Source organism: Tursiops truncatus, chromosome 2, assembly GCF_011762595.2.
Source record: "Tursiops truncatus isolate mTurTru1 chromosome 2, mTurTru1.mat.Y, whole genome shotgun sequence".
Taxonomy (NCBI): Eukaryota; Metazoa; Chordata; class Mammalia; order Artiodactyla; family Delphinidae; genus Tursiops; species Tursiops truncatus.
The window spans coordinates 102,702,665-102,722,331 of record NC_047035.1 but is presented as its reverse complement, the minus strand read 5'-3'; the positions used below and the strand labels follow the sequence as shown (position 1 = coordinate 102,722,331).

Here is a 19,667-nt window from a genome sequence, read left to right as displayed (position 1 = left end):
GGAGTTTATTATAGAAGTGGAAGAAGTCAGTAGGTGCCCAAATGCTATTTGAAGTCTGAACAGAGAATGGGTAGAGGGGAGTGTCAGGGTAGGCTAAGTTTGGAATTACCTAACCTCAGAGTTCCACGCCGGAAAATTGGTGCTATAATTGGAAGGTGTAGCTTTCTAAAGTTCTCTGCTAAGTGCTATGTGTTACTAGGACTTCAGGAAACAGGAGAAAGTAGGTGATGAAAGGGTTGGGCCAGATGATTTCTAAGACCCATCTCAGTCCTCGACATCTGTGAATGATTTGAGAAGATTCTCTCTGAAGCAGGCTGCCCACACCTCTTAGAGCCTGCACATGCCTCTAGGGGCTAAACATCGTAGATGCCATGGGTGCTGCTGGAAAGCAGGAGAGGAAGAGAGAAGAGGGGGGGAAAAAGTGAAAAGAAAGAAAAAAAATAATTATAACAGGAGAGTTCAGCCATCACTCAGTGCCCATGATTTGTAGGAAATCTAATCCCCGAGGAAGCATCTGTCAAAGCCACATCGAATTGGGATATCTGTCTGCCTATGTGGGTGCTGACTCAGGCCTCTGACTTGAAATCTGTCAGTGGATTTTAATGGTAACGGTGGGAACCTTTAAGAAACAATACATAGCAGGGAAGCCCAGCGGTGAATGGGGAGGGCGTTAGTCCCCACCATCTTGATAATACCGTTCCAGTTTGGTATGGAAAATAGAGGTTCTCTCAGTCTTAGGTGAAGTGTCTTGCATAGGAAAGCTTCATGAGATCACTTCTAGCCAAGTGGGGGCCTCTGGTTCCACCTGGAGACTTTCTGGAGCCACCTCTGCACAGCTGCACAAAACCTTTCACAGGAGGATACCAGCAGGCCACAAGGGTTCTGCTTCCTTGGAGGCTCCCCACTTTGATCACCTCCTCCTTAGCAGGGGCCTTGACCCTAGAAAGTGCCCTGTCTTAAATAGGCTGTTACCACGTGCGAGTGTAAGCGTGTTGTAAACTGCATTCACTCATAGCTTTCTGAGGCATTGCATGCTGCTCTGGTTTCCTTTTACTGACTGGACGAGAGGGCAAAATCAGCTTGGATTTTAGGGGATTTTACCGGCGGAAAATCTGATCTTTCCATTTCTGACCTTTGGGTCTGCCAAAGGGAATGCGGTTGAAGGATACTTTGACCGAACACCCCAGAGTTGTCAAAAGAATCACAACCTGCTTTACAAACACATGCCTCTATTTTTTTTTTTTTTTTTTTTTGCGGTACGCGGGCCTCTCACTGTTGTGGCCTCTCCCGTTGCGGAGCACAGGCTCCGGATGCGCAGGCTCAGCGGCCATGGCTCACAGGCCCAGCCGCTCCGCGGCATGTGGGATCTTCCCGGACCGGGGCATGAACCCGTGTCCCCTGCATCGGCAGGCGGACTCTCAACCACTGCGCCAGCAGGGAAGCCCCCACATGCCTCTATTTTTGTCTTACTAGTTTTAAAGGGAATATTGGTTACCAACCAAGTTTTCCATGTTGTTGCCTGTGTTTCTGAAGGAACTTGCATCAGCACTGAAGTCAGCCTTGTTCGGCCACCTGGAGACAGTGATTTTGGGCCTATTGAAAACACCTGCTCAGTATGACGCTTCCGAGCTGAAAGCCTCCATGAAGGTAAACACGTGTGAGATGCAATCTCTGTCAAATCCGCCATTAATATTTGTGAATTACAGCTTCCTGAGTGTAATTAGGTGATTTTCAGTTATGTTGAATTCTCATTTGGAATCATTTTTGGGGAATGAACTGAAGCTATAAGGCTCAGGATTTGTACCAAAAATATTTCAATTACTTTTTTTAAGACTGTAAAGAAATTTCATGATGCAGAGAAGTCAGTTACCAGCTGCTACTGCTTGGCACCTGGGCAATTGGAATACCATTTGGAAAAACTACTTCCTTGATTACACTTCCTCTTTAAAAAAGATTTGTTATGATATTAAGGCAAAAGTAAAACTCATAGCTTTTGTTAAGTGAAGCTTAACAAAAATCTGCGTATGCCGTTTTGGTTGTCTCTTCTGACCTCCTTGCTGGTCCCATTGTTTGATTCAAATTTTGGGCAAAATCAGAGCATCACAGTGCACATAAAGGGTGATTTCAGCTCGTGAATGGTTCCTGTGTTTTGTTCAAAGTATCAAGGCACATGCTACTGTCTTTTGTTTGTATTTTGCAAAGTTATTTTGAACATGGATTTTTTAGGATAGTAAAAATTCCAGGTTGTAAGTTCCCCTGAATTTTGTGTGTACCTAAAACATCGAGTATTATATAAATGGAATAGATATATAAACATAAATAAATGTTTAATGGCAAAGCACAGAACCCTTTTCGTAAGTGTGCCTGCAATACTTTGAATAATCTGACACTGCCCTCTGCTGGTAAAACTGGGTAAAGCCTCAGAGTGGAGGGAAAGCTGTAGTTCCGATTTTTTATTCTAAGTCCGAGTGCATTTTCTGTGATGCCACCATTTCTGAATTATGGAGAGACGGAGCTGTAAGTCAGTCACCAGCTAATGTCACAGTTCAGTTGTCATTCCTTCCCCCACAGAGCACCTCGAGAGGGAGGCAGCTTCCCACTGGGTATTTCCAGGGCCCAGAAGTTGATAGCTCAGGGCTGCTGAAAGATGTGCTCTGAAATCAGTTTTCCAGCTTGGCCCAAGCTGTGCTCAGTTTATTTGAGCAGACTTGCTCTGAGTTTTCTAAGTAGACTATATTGGACAGAATGATAAAATGTCAACAACACTTAATGATCCTGTTTAATAAAAAGAACACTGAAAACACTCAGTCTTGGGACCTTTGGAACCATGGATGAGCTGGCCTCTGCTAGGTTTCTTCTGACCATCATCACTTCAGATCAGTTTATCTTATTTTTGCCAAGAATTCATTTAGTTGTGATTTGTGCAATTTTATAAGTATCTGTTACTAGGTATTAGTGACTTGAAACAGACCTGCTTGAGCTGTCAATCACCATTGTAATCTGTGTAATTGGGCCCAATGAAAGGTGCTTTGACTGCTAGATCTTTGACCTTGGGCCAGCTCTTCCATTAGCTATCACAGCTGAGTACCCTTCTGAAATCCATAAAGCTTGGAGTGACATGAACTGAACTATGCTTTAAAAAAAAATCTGTTTTGACTTCTGGCAATACCAGTGGCAATATCTGCCGTATGTTACAGTAGACGTTGCCCTTGTGATGGGAACTGTGGACAGTCTGTGGAGAGCCTGGGCCAAGTTTGAAATCGCCAAGGTCACCTTTAAATATAGAGGAAAAAATGCTATTAGAGTTCTCTGATATTAACATGGGTATATCAGTGATGAAAGAAAACAAATCTTCTATTGCTATACCTGTTCTACGTTTCAACAGTGTCAGGATAATAGCATTTCTTCCAATGCATGAGTTATTTTTAGACTCTATTACATATCCTTGAGATTGAAAAACTGCCCTCTAAAATATTTGAAGATACTTGGTAATCTCTTTATAATATCTGTATAGAATGTTGTGTAGACCTTTGGCTAAGAAGGGAAGAAATTTTGGCTTTGCCAGCACCTCTACAAATCATGATTAAAAACTCTGGGAGGAAGAGGCCTTGGCTCAGATTAGATGAGGAATAAAATTCAAAATTAACTATTTACCTGAGGCTTAGCTTCTATAAACCACTGTTTTAGGGGCATATAAACTCTAATAAGTTTAATTAATCGCTGACACACTTTTCATGTGGATAAGTAAGTTTCTTATTGTATTAACACCTCATAATTGATTTACATTTTAAACAGTTGTCATTCTACTTAGTTCAAAGTGATATTTCCATACTCGGAAAGACAAGTATTAGAGAATCCTGATTATTAAATCTTGACTTTGATCATGAAGCCAGCTTTGAAATACAAGTTTCATTGGGTCCTTTCAAGCTCTCTGGCATGGCAGCTCGGAAGTGTATGTATTAAATTTGAATAGATCACCCATCAAATTCTTCCTCCTTCCTAAAGTGTTGGTGTCTGGGTTTACCTGGCGCTTCATTATTTCCTTTTGCTTCTCTAAAATGCCCGAAGAGTGCATCGCACTCGAGCAAAAATGGAAGTACAAGAATGAAATTTTTAACACTAACCCAATTTTACATTTCAAAGAGGTAAAGCTAAAAAATTTATCTTACCTATACCTTTCCCTCGTAAAAGACTTACTCCAATGTAATGATGCTGGCTGCACATGACAGCATAAAATCTCTGTGTTCCTTTGTTTTAAATTTCTGAGCAGAATTGTACAATAAAGAAAATTATTTCTCATCTATTAAAGTAATGGCCGATTATTAGAGAAGTTGAAAAATAAAGAAACATAGGGAGACAATAAAGTTATTCAGTTTATAAACCCATCGCCAAAAGGCAACCACTTTTAACATTTTGGTGTATTCCATTGCTGTCTCTTCCCATTTCACTATATGTTTATATATAGTGGAAAAAAAATTTTTTTAATGTAGTTGAGCTAATAAAAACATGTCAGTTAAACCATCTTTTATTTTGATGAAGCTTTTTTTTTTTTTTTTTTTTTGCGGTACGGGGGCCTCTCACTGTTGTGGCCTCTCCCGTTGCGGAGCACAGGCTCTGGACGCACAGGCTCAGCAGCCATGGCTCACGGGCCCAGCCACATCACGGCATGCGGGATCCTCCCAGACCGGGGCACGAATCCGCGTCCCCTGCATCGGCAGACGGACTTTCAACCACTGCGCCACCAGGGAAGCCCATTGATGAAGCAGTATTTTTAAAGGAATAGAATATAACTTTACCTTGTGCTGAGGAATGCAGTACAGATCCCTCAGGAGGAATGCAGGAAGGGGCGTGCTACACACCCAGTCTGTGTGTGTAGTTTACCTGACTGAGATTAGGGAAGTGGGCTAATAGCCTGGAGGGCTTTCCCTGCTGATGTCTGCAATGCCTGGTTCGCAGGGGCTGGGGACCGATGAGGACTCCCTCATTGAGATCATCTGCTCGAGGACCAACCAGGAGCTGCAGGAAATCAACAGAGTCTACAAGGAAAGTGAGTAGCCCCAGTTCTGTGGTGCACCCTCTCAGCCCTGTTTCTGTGACCCCCATCCTGGCCTGCGGGGCTGGTGTTCAGGATAGGGTGCCTGGATTACTTGTGGAGAAATGCTTGCCACCTGGACCGTCCAGGGGTCTGCTCTGTTCCAGGTCCCTCTCCTCCATCTCCTGATGGCCTGGGTTTTGATGATGACGTTCCCCTAGAACTAATACAAAAGGATATACAGGAGCGAAAGCAGAGAAAACAAACAAAAAAGAAAAAAGAGATCTGGTGGGGAGAAGTAGAAAGTATTTTACGTGGATTTCTTGGAATGGGTGCTGTCCAGTTTCTGCTGAGGAGGTTCCCAGCTCTTGACTGTGGATCACTGTTGCAAGAGGCGCGTGGACCTTTGTGCACCAAGCAGTGTAGGAGACCCGGGTGGAGTAAATGATGCAGCTTACATGTGTACGTGGTACCACTACATTTAAACAGAGATGCTATTTTGAATAATAAAGTACACATTCATTGAAAAGTACTCTTTAATTCTTACTAGTTTTTGCCATTGTGCATTTTCTCGATCAGTAGATAATAAACCGCAGTTGTGTATGTGTGTGTGTGTGTGTAGTCCTCCAAGTTTTTTAATGATCCAAATAAGTATAGTCAAGAAGTTTGGGAACCAGTATTTCAGCTACCCAGGAAGTCACTGATCAAAGGTGAGCTTGAAGATCCCTGGTCTGATCCTGTTCTGCGTGTCCCTTGTCACTGATAATAGCATTGGCTCTGATTTTATGAGGGTAAAGATCATTCCAGAGAGTCCACCTCCTTTGGGTGGGTACCTCCATGCTGCCACAGCTGTTTCTGCTTTTTAGAGGCTCAGTGGGCAGGGGATAAGTGGGACGGGTGGCTGGCTGGCTGCACAGGCAGGAAGCATCAAACCAGATATGTTGTTTTGTTTTCCAAGTGTACAAGACCGATCTGGAGAAGGATATCGTTTCTGACACGTCTGGTGACTTCCGCAAGCTGATGGTCGCCCTCTCGAAGGTTGGTTTCCAGTTTATTTCTTTGTCCTTGCTTCCTCCCAAGGCAAGTTGTGCGCCTCATTTTATACTTGGGAACGAATTAACTCAGTCCTCTGTGCCTGCATCAGAAATTCCAGCTGCATTTTCGACAGTGGGTTTGCACTGTCACTGCAGAGTTGTCATTTTTGTATAATAGGATTTCTTATCCTGCAAAACCGTATGGTCAGGTGGACTTTGGGGCCAGAGGAGGAAGAAGCGGCTCTCAGCTCCTGGCCTGGATTTACGTGCCAGCCCTCACTGTGACTCGGGGAAGGTCATTTTGCCCCTATCTGTGGTCACATAGGACCCAGGGGCAAGTGACCCTCTTGTTTCTTTCACTTGCTTTCATTTCTTAAGAGACGGTTTGCCTAGGTAGTGGTTTCCCTGGAGAGGTCTTTGCTTGTTTGCTAATGTTAACACATTAATGTGGATGAAAGGCATTTCCTTCCTTAGTCTGAGTTCTGACCCGAGTGCAGTTTAATGTGTATTAGCTGGGCGAGGGAAGAGGAATTTTCCCCTGGGAACCCTGATGACAAATGGTCGATGGGCATGCTGTGTCCTGCCCACGCACCTCTCCATCACCATAATAGCTCCGTACTCCCCTCCCCAGCTCACTTCTCTACCACGTGCCCTGCATACCGCCACCCACCCATCTTTTTTTTTTTTTTTTTTGCGGTACGCAGGCCTCTCACTGTTGTGGCCTCTCCCGTTGCGGAGCAACAGGCTCCAGACGCGCAGGCTCAGCGGCCATGGCTCACGGGCCCAGCCGCTCCGCGGCATGTGAGATCTTCCCAGACCGGGGCACGAACCCGTGTCCCCTGCATCGGCAGGCAGACTCTCAACCACTGTGCCACCAGGGAAGCCCCCACCCATCTTTTTGAAATCCACTTGCACCAAGCTCCTGATCAACAGACATTTCTGCTGCATCAAATCCAAACTCTCAACTGCCTTTAAGTGTCTTCTGTCCGCTGGCCCTCCCTAACTTAGTCCTCGCTAGGCTTCCCTCCCGCTCACCTTCTCCTTGGCTGGGCGCACGTCACTCCCCTGTGCCGCTCCTCTTGTGCGGAATGGCTTCTCCTGCTTCCCACTGCCAGCCTCATCTGATGGAGCCTTTGCGCTTTGCCTCAGCTGTACCCCATTGTCCACAGACTTTGCTGACGATTCTGCCTGACAGATTTCTGCCTTCTTTTGCATTTCACGTCTACTTAGAGCCACAGATACTGTGTTGTTTTACCATTTATTCCATGCGTATTTCTCCATCTGGGCTGTGAACTCTCTGAAGGAAGGAGCTAAATATCATTACCTTTTTTAGGGGGAGGAGGGTAGATTCTGTAAGGTGCTTAGCCCAGAACTGGGTAACAAGAGGGTATAGCCCCCACTTCACTGCCTCAATTATTGTAACAATCCTTGGTCTTACCTAGACTTTTTGCTTTTAACCTAGACTTTTTTTTTTTTTTTGGCGGTACGCGGGCCTCTCACTGTTGTGGCTTCTCCCGTTGCGGAGCACAGGCTCCGGACACGCAGGCTCAGCAGCCATGGCCCATGGGCCCAGCCGCTCCGCGGCATGTGGGATCCTCCCGGACCGGGGCATGAACCTGTGTCCCCTGCATCGGCAGGCGGACTCCCAACCACTGAGCCACCAGGGAAGCCCTAACCTAGACTTTTAAGTGAAGAAAAATTTCAAGAGGGTGTTTATTCAGTAAATAGTGGCTTACATGAGTTGGGGAGAAACTAACATTTTCAGTTTTAAAATGTACAAAGAAATACATTTGATGTTCTTAATTTTTTTTTTTTTTTTTCCTGTAGGGTCGAAGAGCAGAGGATGGCTCCGTCATTGATTATGAACTGATTGACCAAGATGCCCGGGTCAGTGCCAAGCTTCTTGGTGTTCGGGGTTTTGTTTCCTAGTCTCTGGATACTGGGTATAGTTATCCATCCTGCATAACAAATGACCTCAAACTCAGTGGCTTAGAACAACAAGCATTTATTATCTCTCAGTTTCTGTGGGTCAGGAACCGGGAAGTGGCTCAGGACTTCTCCTGAGGTTGGAGACCAAGTGTGGACCAGGGCTGCGTCATCTGAGGGCCTGACAGCTTCAGGAGGATGTAGTAGTCCCCCACCCATGTGACTGTTGGCAGGAGGCCTTACGTTTTTTCCGCGTGGGCCTCTCGAAGGGGTTGCTTGAGTGTCCTCACAGATGGCAGCTGGCTCTCCCCAGAGTGAGTGATCCAAGAGACACAGCCAGGAGGAAGCCAGGTGCCTTTTATGGTGTAATCTCAAGAGTCACACACACTGTCACTTCTGTCGCACTCTGTTCATTAGAGGCGAGTCACTAGGTCTCGCTTCCAGTCAGTGGGAGGGGAAGTAGGCTCCACGTTTGTATGGGAGGAAGGTCAAAGAATTTGTGGGCTTCGTTTTCACTTTCTGGAAGCTGTGGTTATAAGGGGATATACCCTTATAATGCTGGTGTCAGTTACAGGTCAATTTCTGACTCACATTTGCTCATTTAGGCTTTGCTTGTTTCTGCAGGGTGTGATGCTGGTGTTCACACTGGTGGGCATTTGCTACAAACACACACTAATAGAATTCACAGCACAGAACAGTGGGAGGAGATGGTAGAGGCACAGGCGGAGATAGGAAGGCTTACTGCCCTTGGTGGTGGGGGAAGAGGTGAGAGAGGCAGAGGCCCTTCCTTCTTTTCTGGCTGAATAGAACTGCTGGTTCTCATTCCATAATCATCCAGAACTATTTGTGAAGCTGATTCAGATCACTGTGAACTACATGCCTTTCCCAGACGGTCGACAGCTGTCTCGAAGTATTTCATAAGAGCTGAAGAACAAAATCAATTTTTATCCGTTTTAGTTTTAAAATTCAGTATATTTCACATAGCCCACTTAGCAGGAGGTAGAAAAGGTTTTTTTAAATTTATTTTTTATTAAATTTATTTGTTTATTTATTTTTGGCTGCTTTGGGTCTTCTTTACTGCGCGGGCTTTCTCTAGTTGCGGTGAGCAGGGCCTTCTGTTGTTGCGGAACATGGTCTCTAGGCGCGCGGGCTTCAGTACTTGTGGCTCCCGGGCTCTAGAGCGCAGGCTCAGTAGTTGTGGCGCGCGGGCTTAGTTGCTCCACAGCATGTGGGATCTTCCCGGACCAGGGCTCGAACCCATGTCCCCTGCATTGGCAGGCGGATTCTTAACCGCTGCGCCATCAGGGAAATCCCTAGAAAAGGGTTCTGCAGCTCCCAGATAGTGGATGGTCACTGAATAAGTATCGGCTCTTGCATAAGCCTTTCTCCCTCCTTCCCTGCCATTCTTAGTGTCGCTTATAGCCCCTAAAATTTCCAGAAACTGAAAATGTGATTGGACCAGCTTTTTTTTTGTTTTCAGCTCCGTCATTTCCGGAGTCTCTAGGAATTCTGGGGGTGGGTATGTGACTTGTAGCTGTCTTTAGTAGATGACCAGTAGTTGTTGTGCTATTGAACGTGCCGAATGGAGGAGAGCTGGGTGTGCCAATGAGCATTGGCTTGTCCTTCTCTATATGAGTAGAGGTTCTTGGTCATGCCTTCGGTGTTCAGGGAAGGAGATTTCTACAGAATCACTCTCAAGAACAACCTCCTGTCATGCTGTATGTCTGTGCTTCAGGAAGACTGCTCTTAAGACTTTTGACCTAAACAGCACATTTTTCCTGTGTCTGCAGTGCAATCGTCCTTTCTCATTTTGGCGTTCTGAATGTATAGGTTTTGGGGTTTTGTGCGTGACGGGTTTTTAATGACCTTGCTCTGGACTGTGGAATTAACTTTCATGGTCGGTTGTGCTCGTAGGAACTCTACGATGCTGGCGTGAAGAGGAAAGGAACTGATGTTCCCAAGTGGATCAGCATCATGACCGAGCGGAGTGTGTGCCACCTCCAGAAAGGTGAGTGCTGTGCTGGGGAGGTCTTAGAGCCCCAGGGCCAAACCGGAGGGCCCTCTCCAGTGGGCCAGCTGGGTGTCTGTGTTGGGGCTCGGGTCTGCCAGAACAGAGTACTTTGTACCCTCTCATCTCACCCATTTTTCCTCACCAAGTCCATTCATCCTTCTTTCCCATTTTGGATCGTTTTTTTCCCCTAAATCCTTCTGTGTGGTGCTTTGTTGTGCGCCTCTTCTCGTCTGGATCCTTTTATCTTGCTGTATCTGTTGAAGTAATGGACTTAGTTGGGTGCTATGTACTGTTTCTTGTGGCCCAGAGAAAGTGGGTTCCACGCTGGAGAGATGAAGATGGTCAAAACATGTGGCTGGGGCAGTGCCATTTAGGACAGGTGCACAGTACGGCTGTCCCAGGGCACGTGGTACAGTGTCAGCTCTGGTCTGCATGGCAGTCCCTAACCCTCTAGGACGCTATGATTATCATCATCTGTGTGTGTGTGTGTGTGTGTGTGTGTGATGCATAACCGTGTGGGTGACCATTGATAGCTTTGACTAGTAGCTCTGTTATAATACTTATCTGTTGCTTTTCTTTAGTATTTGAAAGGTACAAGAGCTACAGCCCTTATGACATGCTGGAGAGCATCAAGATGGAGGTTAAAGGAGACCTGGAAAACGCTTTCCTGAACCTGGGTAAGCAGGTGTGGCCCCCCCATCCCTAGTGGACATCAGCTTTCGGTCAGCTAGCTGTGCTGAAGCAGAAGTAACAAATGGCCATCCTGTTAATTCAAGTGGCTTTGGGAGACATGAGACATGGCTTCTTTACATGATTTGGGTAGTTTCATAATCTTCACCGTATGAATTTAAGACACGGAACTGAAAAAGGGCTTACGTTGGTAGAATGGAGCGTTGCCCAGGAGGAATAAGATAACCAGAGAGGGCTTCCCTGGTGGCGCAGTGGTTGAGAGTCCGCCTGCCGATGCAGGGGACCACGGGTTCGTGCCCCGGTCCGGGAAAATCCCACATGCCGCGGAGCGGCTGGGCCCGTCAGCCATGGCCGCTGAGCCTGCGCGTCCGGAGCCTGTGCTCCGCAACGGGAGAGGCCACAACAGTGAGAGGCCCCTGTACCACAAAAAAAAAAAAAAAAAGATAACCAGAGAAAGGGCTCTCTCCATTGGGGGAACTCACACATCCATTTGGGTTTCTGCATTGCTCAGAGTCCCCTGGTTTAAGAGCACAGTTGGGGGACTTCCCTGGTGGCACAGTGGCTAAGAATCCGTCTGCCAATGCAGGGGACATGGGTTCAAGCCCTGGTACGGGAAGATCCCATGTGCCGCGGAGCAACTAAGCCCGTGCGCCACCACTACTGAAGCCCGTGGGCCTAAAGCCCGTGCTCCCCAACAAGAGAAGCCACCGCAATGAGAAGCCCGCGCACCACAATGAAGAGTGGCCCCCGCTCGCCGCAACTAGAGGAAGCCCGCCTGCAGCAATAAAGACCCAGTGCAGCCAAAAATAAATAATATATAAATTTATTTTTAAAAAAAAAAGCACAGCTGGCTGATTCAGAGGATTCCTGGTTCTCCCTGAGCGTTTCCCATTTTGCAGAGCCCATTCCTGTTACGTCTGGTCATCTGGTGGTGCCCCAGGTCAGGGCTTCGCCCCCTACTGGTGGAGGAGAGAGGAGTTACTGACCTTTTTCTTCTCTCCACAGTGCAGTGCATTCAGAACAAGCCCCTGTATTTTGCTGACAGACTGTACGACTCCATGAAGGTAAGGGCGACTGGCCGAGAGGTCCATGTTTCCACACTAGGCTTTTTCTTCCTTTGTGCCCCAGACGAAAGCTCCTGACTAGTGGATGGAGGAAGGGACCCCACTGTCTAGGTGCAGGAACACACTAGTCAGCTCTGCTTTTATGTGACAGGTGAGAAAACCACCAATCTGTCTTCCGTTTCTCCCAACTACTTGAACACGTGTTTGTGTACAGGTAGAAAGCAAAGTGCCACGGGAGAGAGAAAAGGCTAGATGGTGATCATGTCAGATTCCTGTTCAGATTTCTCAGTGATTCCCTCCCGGTACCCCAGAGTAAGGACAGACAAGGAAAAGAGGTTCTTAAGCAACCACTAGGCAGTAGGCATTGTGCGACTTACTTTATCTTAAATCATTACCAAAAAACCTGTGAGGCTTGTGTGACTCTTTTCCTTCTAGATGAGGAGAATGGAGCTTGGAAAGCTTCAGCTTGCTTGAGGTTACATAGCCCAACTTGAACTTGGGTCTGTCTGACTCCAAAGCCAGCCCTGCACTTTTCCCTTAAATGGACTGTCTCTTCCCACAGTCGCATCCCCTTTTCCACGCCTTAGATGTGCCTTGTGCCTCCTGGCTTCCAGGCCCTTGCCGCCTCTTCCTGGGTCACCCCCTTGTCCACACTGCCTCTCTTCCGTCTCCCCTCAGGTTCCATGTCAGGTATGGCCCGTTCTCTGCTCTGAGGTTCTGGATGTAAACTTCAGTGGTCCTTATTGCTTGTACCATTCAAATGGCATAGAGCCACGGTGAGCGTGGTAGCATGTGCTCTCTAAGCCCCCGAGAGCCAGGAGCTTTGTGTTACATACGTAAACTCGCGCACTTCCTGACCTGAGCCTTGCAGTGGTTAGCGCTCAGTTCACGTTTACTGAATGTACAGCATGGGGACTTTGTGCCGATTTCATGCTGGTGTGTTTGGAATTCCAAGGCGCTCATTGTTCTTAAGGGAGCAGTTTTGCGGTTATCTTTGCAGTCTCTTAGAGGGCGGCATCAGGAACCCAAATGAGTTCCATGCGCAGGAGAACTCACTAGACTCTTTTTTAATGATTAACATTGTCAGCGAATTATAACTCGGAGTGTAAATTTGACTTTCAGGGCAAGGGCACTCGCGATAAGGTCCTGATTAGAATCATGATCTCCCGCAGTGAAGTGGACATGTTGAAAATCAGATGTGAATTCAAGAAAAAGTACGGCAAGTCCCTGTACTATTACATTCAGGTAAGGCCCCACCTGACCATCAGAGGGCTGGGAGTCCTGGGCACGTGCCTGTCAGAACAATGGCAGAGGGCTTCCCTGGTGGCGCAGTGGTTGAGAGTCCGCCTGCCGATGCAGGGGACACGGGTTCGTGCCCCGGTCCGGGAGGATCCCACATGCCGCGGAGCGGCTGGGCCCGTGAGCCATGGCCGCTGAGCCTGCGCGTCCGGAGACTGTGCTCTGCAACGGGAGAGGCCACAGCAGTGAGAGGCCCGCGTACCAAAAAAAAAAAAAAAAAAAAGAACAATGCAGAATGGCGGTTTTCTGTTTTCTAACTCCCCGGGGAAGAGATGCTAGTCATCAAATATCAGGGATTTATTTTGAAACTGCTATTAGGATTTGTCCTGGCATCTTACAGAATCAGGCAGATATTTCATATTTCCCACACATATTCTGCAGTGACAGTTGGTGCTCATGACAGTGATCCTGCAGGACTTGCTGACGTCCTGAAAAGACTTAGATCAATTTAATCTACATTTTATTATATTTCCATTTCTTGAAACTCCTCTGTGATAAGCCTGGCAACATTTCCTCACTCAGAACTCCCATCTCTCCCCTCCCCATTTAGCCTGTCCCTGTTTTGGAGGGATAGAGTGTTCGTATATAAGAAGCAGTTGCCTTCACCGTGGTCCCTCCCACTGTGTTTAATTCAGACAGATGTTGCAAACCCCTCTTTCTGTAAGATCCTGAAAATTTCAACGTCGTGTCAGTGGTTACCAAGGATGAATTTAGAGCTGGGTTTGCTATAACTAGGTTTACTAGGGCATATGTTTAAAATTCAGGGAGGATTTAGACTCAGTAATTATTTCCTTAACTCATCAGCTTATTCCCATGTGACCTTAAGAGTCCACGAAACAACACAGTCAGGCAGGAAGGTGCCTCGCGTGTCTTCTCTGGAAGGATGTGGGCCAGGGAGAAAACAGGTGCTGTTTGCAGGACCTCAGTGCAGGAGGAGCAGACTGGGTTCTGTCCTCTGGCCACTTGCCATGTTAATCCCCAGGACCCTGTGTTCTCTCTACCCTTGTGGCAATAATCTCCCCTGGGCCGCGATCCCTGAGGGTCCTCTGATGGTTTGGGTGTGTCTGGGCAGGTCCCACAGAGGCTCCATGTGCCGTGGGGCCTGCTTGTGTGTTTCTGCAGAGTGTGGGTCTTTCTCCTGACCCTGAATTTCTTTTTTCTCCTTGACCACTTATAGCAAGACACCAAGGGTGACTACCAGAAAGCGCTGCTGTACCTGTGCGGTGGGGATGACTGAAGCCCTCAATGGCCTGAGGGTCCAGGATGGCTGCTCTGCGCTCCCAGCTAACAGTTCTACACAATCAGCTTGTGGCTAACAACCCCCTTGTGCCCATCCCTGGGAGGATGACGTTAGTGCTGCCCACCTCACCTGCTCCATCCTTAGTTTAGTTGCCTAAGCATTGCCTGCCTTTCCGGTCTAGTCTCTCTTTACAGTAAAAGAAATGAACATTCCGAGGAATTGGAAGTGAAATCTATGATGTGAAACACTTTGCCTTTTGAGTACTGTGTCGTAAACAGATGAATAAACTGAATTTTTACTTTAGGAACAAGTACTTTGTTGACCTTGCTCTCAATTTAATTGTTTCAAAATCAAACGTGCTTAAGGGTTGTATTGTTGGGCCGGTAAGGCTGTCCCCTTGAGGAAGAAAGCTCTAGAAAGGAGCTGTCCGATATAGTAGCTACTATTTACATTTAAATTTATTTAAACGAAATAATTAAAAGGTCAATTCCTCAGTCAGTCTGTCCACATTTCAGATACTCAGTATCCTCGTGTGGTTAGCACCTAGCGTATTGGACAGCACAGGCAGCGTACATTTTCATTATAATAGAAGGTTCTATTGCACAGGGGATGATAGTACCTATGGGGGGAAAAAATCCCAGAATGACCCCTTCATCTGCTCATCTTTATACAGGTAAGTTAGGTGAAAACAAGCTGCAGGGGCCTCAAACTGGGAAAAGGGTAGGATGGTGTGGTAGACTCCATTTAGCAAATATTCCAAGTATTCCCATAAGAATTACAGAAATCAGTAACATCCTGCCCCAGCCTCGAGGGCTCACCTGTCAGAGTCAGGCTACAGCATCCTCGTACAAGCGGTGTAACGAAAGTAGACGGGCACACAGAGAAGAAAGCGATTGGCTTTGCCTGGGAGGATTGAGAAAGATGACCCAGAGAAGAAAATGTCTGAGCCATGCCCTGATATCTAAGGGGAAGTGTTACAGCTGGGAGGAAGCTCTCCACGAGCATTCTTACGGTTCTGATTAAAGGTAATTCATACACCTGGTTCACATTTCAAATGTCACACAGTCTGTGCAGTGAAAATTACATCTCCCTCCCACTCTCTTCCCAGCCAGCCAGGGGGGCCTTCCTAGAGTCACGTGGTTTCTGGTCCTTCCTTCCATGGATAGACTGTACTAAGCAGGCGTGTGTGTTGACGTACCTGTCTCCGCTCACAAGGTGAAGGTGCTGTTCATTGGCTTCTAGCCCAGGACCCTGCAGATGGCTTGCTCATACAGGTACCTCCCCTAAGCTGGGGGTAGGGCTGGGGCAGTGTTGATGACTATCCCCAAATTCTTACACTACATTTCCTCCTCGTAAAGGGTGCTGTGTCAGTCACTAATTCTTGACACCTGGCTGATGTTGGACGCGCTTAGTGGTCTGCAGGGACTAGGCAGGTAGTGGAAATGCAGGTGTGAAATGGGCTGGTTGGACAGAAGTGGGGAGCCTGGAGAATGGAGAACACCTGCCCCACTTTCAGCCTTCAGATCCAATGAAAACAGCACCACGATAACCAAAAGATATACATCTGTGGACCGATTGATTTGCTATTTTGACCTTTGGCAGACTTGCTGTAGAAACTCAGATGGAACAGGGCTCTTCAGTCACTAGGCCCACAAAGTGCCCGTAAGGCCACTGAGATACTCTTTAAAATGCAAGTTAGGCAAAAAATAGTGTGTCTTCTCAAATGTCTCTTCCTATGCATATTAGATGTGATGCCTCCGATCCCAGAAGATACTTTTCCGCGTGCTTGGGGCAGAGTTCAAGGAACTGCATAAGAAGCGGGGAATTTCTGTCTCCCCACACATGCTGGTGTTGCCCTCAGAAGTGGTCGGGCTCTGCGACTTCCCTGGCAGTCCAGTGGTTGAGACTCCGTGCTCCCAATGCAGGGGGCACAGGTTCGACCCCTGGTTGGGGAGCTAAGATCCTGCACACCGCGTGGCGCGGCCATGAAAACAACAAAACTGATTGGGCTGAGCAGAGGCTGTCGGGAGCGGTGTTTCAGATCACGAAGCATTCGGGCTGTTTCTTCCCACCACACAATGCGTTTCATGCAGCAGAGGGAAAGGTGGTGGAAAGAGAAGGCAGGGCTGGGCAGCCAGGGTGTGGGCAGGCTCCTGCTCTCGCCCTGCCCAGGGTGGCCTGGCCACTGGTCTGGCAGCTCTGGACCCTCCAGCAGGCGTGAGGGAACGCCCAAAAGGCAGCTTGGCGAAAGGAAGGCCCCCGGAGAACCGTTCCAAATGCTGCCTGCTGTCTCCTCTGAATGGAACAATGGCTGTCCAGTGTTTTCCAAAACTGACAGAAAGGGCACTTAGAATTTGGCCTCATCTTCTGGATTCCAGCTTGTCCTCCACAGTTAAGCTGTCCAAGCCATTTCTTTTTTTTTTTAATTAAATTATTTATTTGGTTGCGCCGGGTCTTAGTTGCAGCAGGCGGGCTCCTTAGTTGCAGCACGCTTGTGGGATCTAGTTCCCTGACCTGGGATCGAACCCGGGCCCCCTGCATTGGAGACGCAGTGGAGTCCTAACCACTGCATTACCAGGGAAGTCCCCAATCCGTTTCTGGAAGTAAAGAACCATCTGGAGATTTGACTATTCTCCCAATTTTACTTTGTCAAGAGAAGGAAAAGGGAATGCGGCAGGCTTTAACAATGGCAGCCGATAAGAAGAACTTTGTATTCTTGGAGGAGTTAAAGGTAAATGCATGCAGTTTAGTCATGGAAACTTATTAAACTATGGTTGTGAACAAGAAGATACGATTTTTTTTCTCCCTGACCTGTGTGGTGGAGCAGGACAGGACTGTCACATTGCACAGCTCCAGACGGCACCCTTCACATTGTAGCCTATGTGAATGGTATGTCCCCTGGACTTATGCAGTGCACAACCTGAGCGGCCATACATGACAGCCCTATATGGTTGACCGTAGGTGTGTGTGAGATGATCTACTAAGCCTTTTTGTCACATTGTTGGCTTCCAGATTAGAGTTGGAAGACAAATCTTACTTAGAAACAGGTGGCTAAACCTTGTCTTTTCCACAGACTCTTGATCTTTGGACCCATCTTACTGGGCTATGCATCAATGACCACGCATATGAATCTTCCCAGTATGTGAAGTTCCTGTGGCGTAAATTATTAGTAAAGATAGCTAGAGCAGGGGAAACCAGGCTCACAAAGTGGCTGCATTTAGCAAGAAAAATGATTTGAGGACAGAAATCTTTTAAATCAATTTTTAGTCTTTAGATGACTCCAGTCTCCAGGCCTCTCCCCACATTTTGACAAACGGCTTTGCCTTCCCATCCACATTAGTTTATCTGACCTCCTTTTTCCATCAACTACCAAAATGAAAACTCCGCTGCAAGAGAGAGGGAGCGATTTTAAACATCCCTTAGCAATGAGGCAGAACATGCTATAGCCATCAAGTTCTAGTTGTTCATTCTGTTTATTGAAAAAAGCCTGTAGCCTGATTTCTTTTATGCGAGTACATTTGAGCAAGCAAAGTTTATAGAGATGACTTATCTCATTACATTAGAAGAGTGATTTGCTATCTCAGCATCTATAAGCAATTTTAACAGACATTTCTGGATGAAGAAAAGCTTTTGTAAATATATGCGAAAGACACGATTTCATCAAGCATTAAATTGGAGGTGCCCTGGAAAAATATTACATTTGTGCATTCAATTAGCTTGATTGTGGCTGAATTTTGTCCACTGAAGGAAGCATTTCTACAGAAAAACAGGAGCATTCCCTATGTCAGCAGGTTTCTTAAAACAGAAAACACGCTTTCCCCTTTGCAAGTCCTCTTTTGCATTTGTGCTGTTCCCAGCGATGCGTCCCTAATCAGCCGTCTCAGTCTCGTTCTCCACAGTAGAGGGTAAGGGGAGAGCGAACCAGGAGCCACGTTGTTTAGGCCTTAGAGAAATCCCAACCCAACGATTCCAACATTAATAGCCTGCATCTAGTCTGAAAGCTAGGCAAGCTTGGGCAAAACTGGGACGGGTCAAGGATGGACTTAAGTTCTCCAAACTTGCCTTCCTGGTCTCTGCAGGGCCTCTCCTTTCAGGGTCTGTGGGATGCTGTTTAAATCTTGGTAGGGCTGTTAGCCCATGTCTCTTTCCTGGAAGTAAGTGTATAGGGTCAGCTTTATCTTGGAATGAAGGCTTTGTTCCCATATTACGGGAATGAAAGGAGTTAGTGAAGGAATGGGAGAATGGTTGGGATTCAAGAGGGCTTTCTTGGACCCCTGAAATCACAGTAAAGAAGTGAGCTAAGTATTTAGGATGATCACTAGCCCTTCCCTGCAACCCTTGCTGTTCTGTAGTTGAACCATCAGCTTTATATTAATAAGAAACAAACCAGAAAGGACATAATATGTCAGTGGAACCTGGTGTGGAGGTGGCTTGTTAAACAGTAGGTGAGGACAAATTACAACTTTCCCAGCTGTAATCCATTAGAGCCCAAGGCTATCGTACTTCAAGTACATTTCTAAAGATTAATACAAGGATTAGCAAGGAGTTTGGATCAGGAATACAGAAATATTTCAAACAAGTTTTAGGTTTCTATATCAGTGAGGTTGCCAGATCTCTTGGATTCTTGAGTTTTGGAAAACCATCTTGGTCTTAAAGGATCACCTTTGTCCTAATAGATATGAACTCATCTATGACTAGGAAAAATTTTAAAGTCCAGAGTGGGTCCGGTAATACAGGATCTCTCAGTCATTCACTTATTCATTTATTGACTTATTAATGTATTCAGTAGACAAGCCTACTATATGCTGGTGACTGAACTAATCACCGAGGATTGGAAGAACACGGCAACGCTGACCATGCAGAATAATAAGGGCTGTGATGGAGGTACAGGTGAGACTCTTGGGTGGGGGGGGGGGGGGGCGGGTCCAGAGTAAACGATTCTCACCTAGGATAAAGCATCTGGAAAGGTTTGGGGAGAGGCGATCCTTAAAGCAGGAATTTTTTTTTTTGGTATTTTTTTCCTGACATACAGGAGGAATACAGAATCACTGTAGAAAGTTAAAAAATACAGAAAAGTATAAAGGAGAAAATCTGAATCACCTGGAACTCCAACTAGAACAAATCACTGTTAACATTTTGGCAGGATGACTTGAGACTGAGCTCTTGTTTCCTTGGCAGTAAGCTCAAGAGGAAGGAATGAGAGGCAGGTTTTCCTTCCCATCCTGAAGAGGGAGGGCTGAGTTGCAGGCAGTAGAAGTCAGGCTTCCCTTGCCTCATGGAAGAGTTAAGTGGATTTTGAGTTTTCCAAGTCCAGTTCAAGAATATGTAGGCCTGGATTGTCTAAAGGGAAGGGTTCTAGAGGAAAGGAAGA

At 46.7% G+C, this 19,667-nt stretch overlaps 1 protein-coding gene across 1 annotated transcript in view; it reads left to right on the top strand.

The window, feature by feature from the left end:
- Positions 1–14,606, top strand: part of ANXA2 (annexin A2) — a 44,292-nt gene extending 29,686 nt beyond the window's left edge. The window contains exons 5-13 of the mRNA XM_004327215.4: positions 1,534–1,647; positions 4,957–5,047; positions 5,991–6,070; positions 7,894–7,953; positions 9,907–10,000; positions 10,585–10,680; positions 11,699–11,757; positions 12,880–13,002; positions 14,234–14,606. Coding sequence (XP_004327263.1) covers positions 1,534–1,647; positions 4,957–5,047; positions 5,991–6,070; positions 7,894–7,953; positions 9,907–10,000; positions 10,585–10,680; positions 11,699–11,757; positions 12,880–13,002; positions 14,234–14,293 — 777 coding nt within the window. The 3' untranslated portion in view covers positions 14,294–14,606. The remainder of the gene's footprint in view (positions 1–1,533; positions 1,648–4,956; positions 5,048–5,990; positions 6,071–7,893; positions 7,954–9,906; positions 10,001–10,584; positions 10,681–11,698; positions 11,758–12,879; positions 13,003–14,233) is intronic.
- The last annotated feature ends 5,061 nt before the right edge of the window (positions 14,607–19,667 follow it).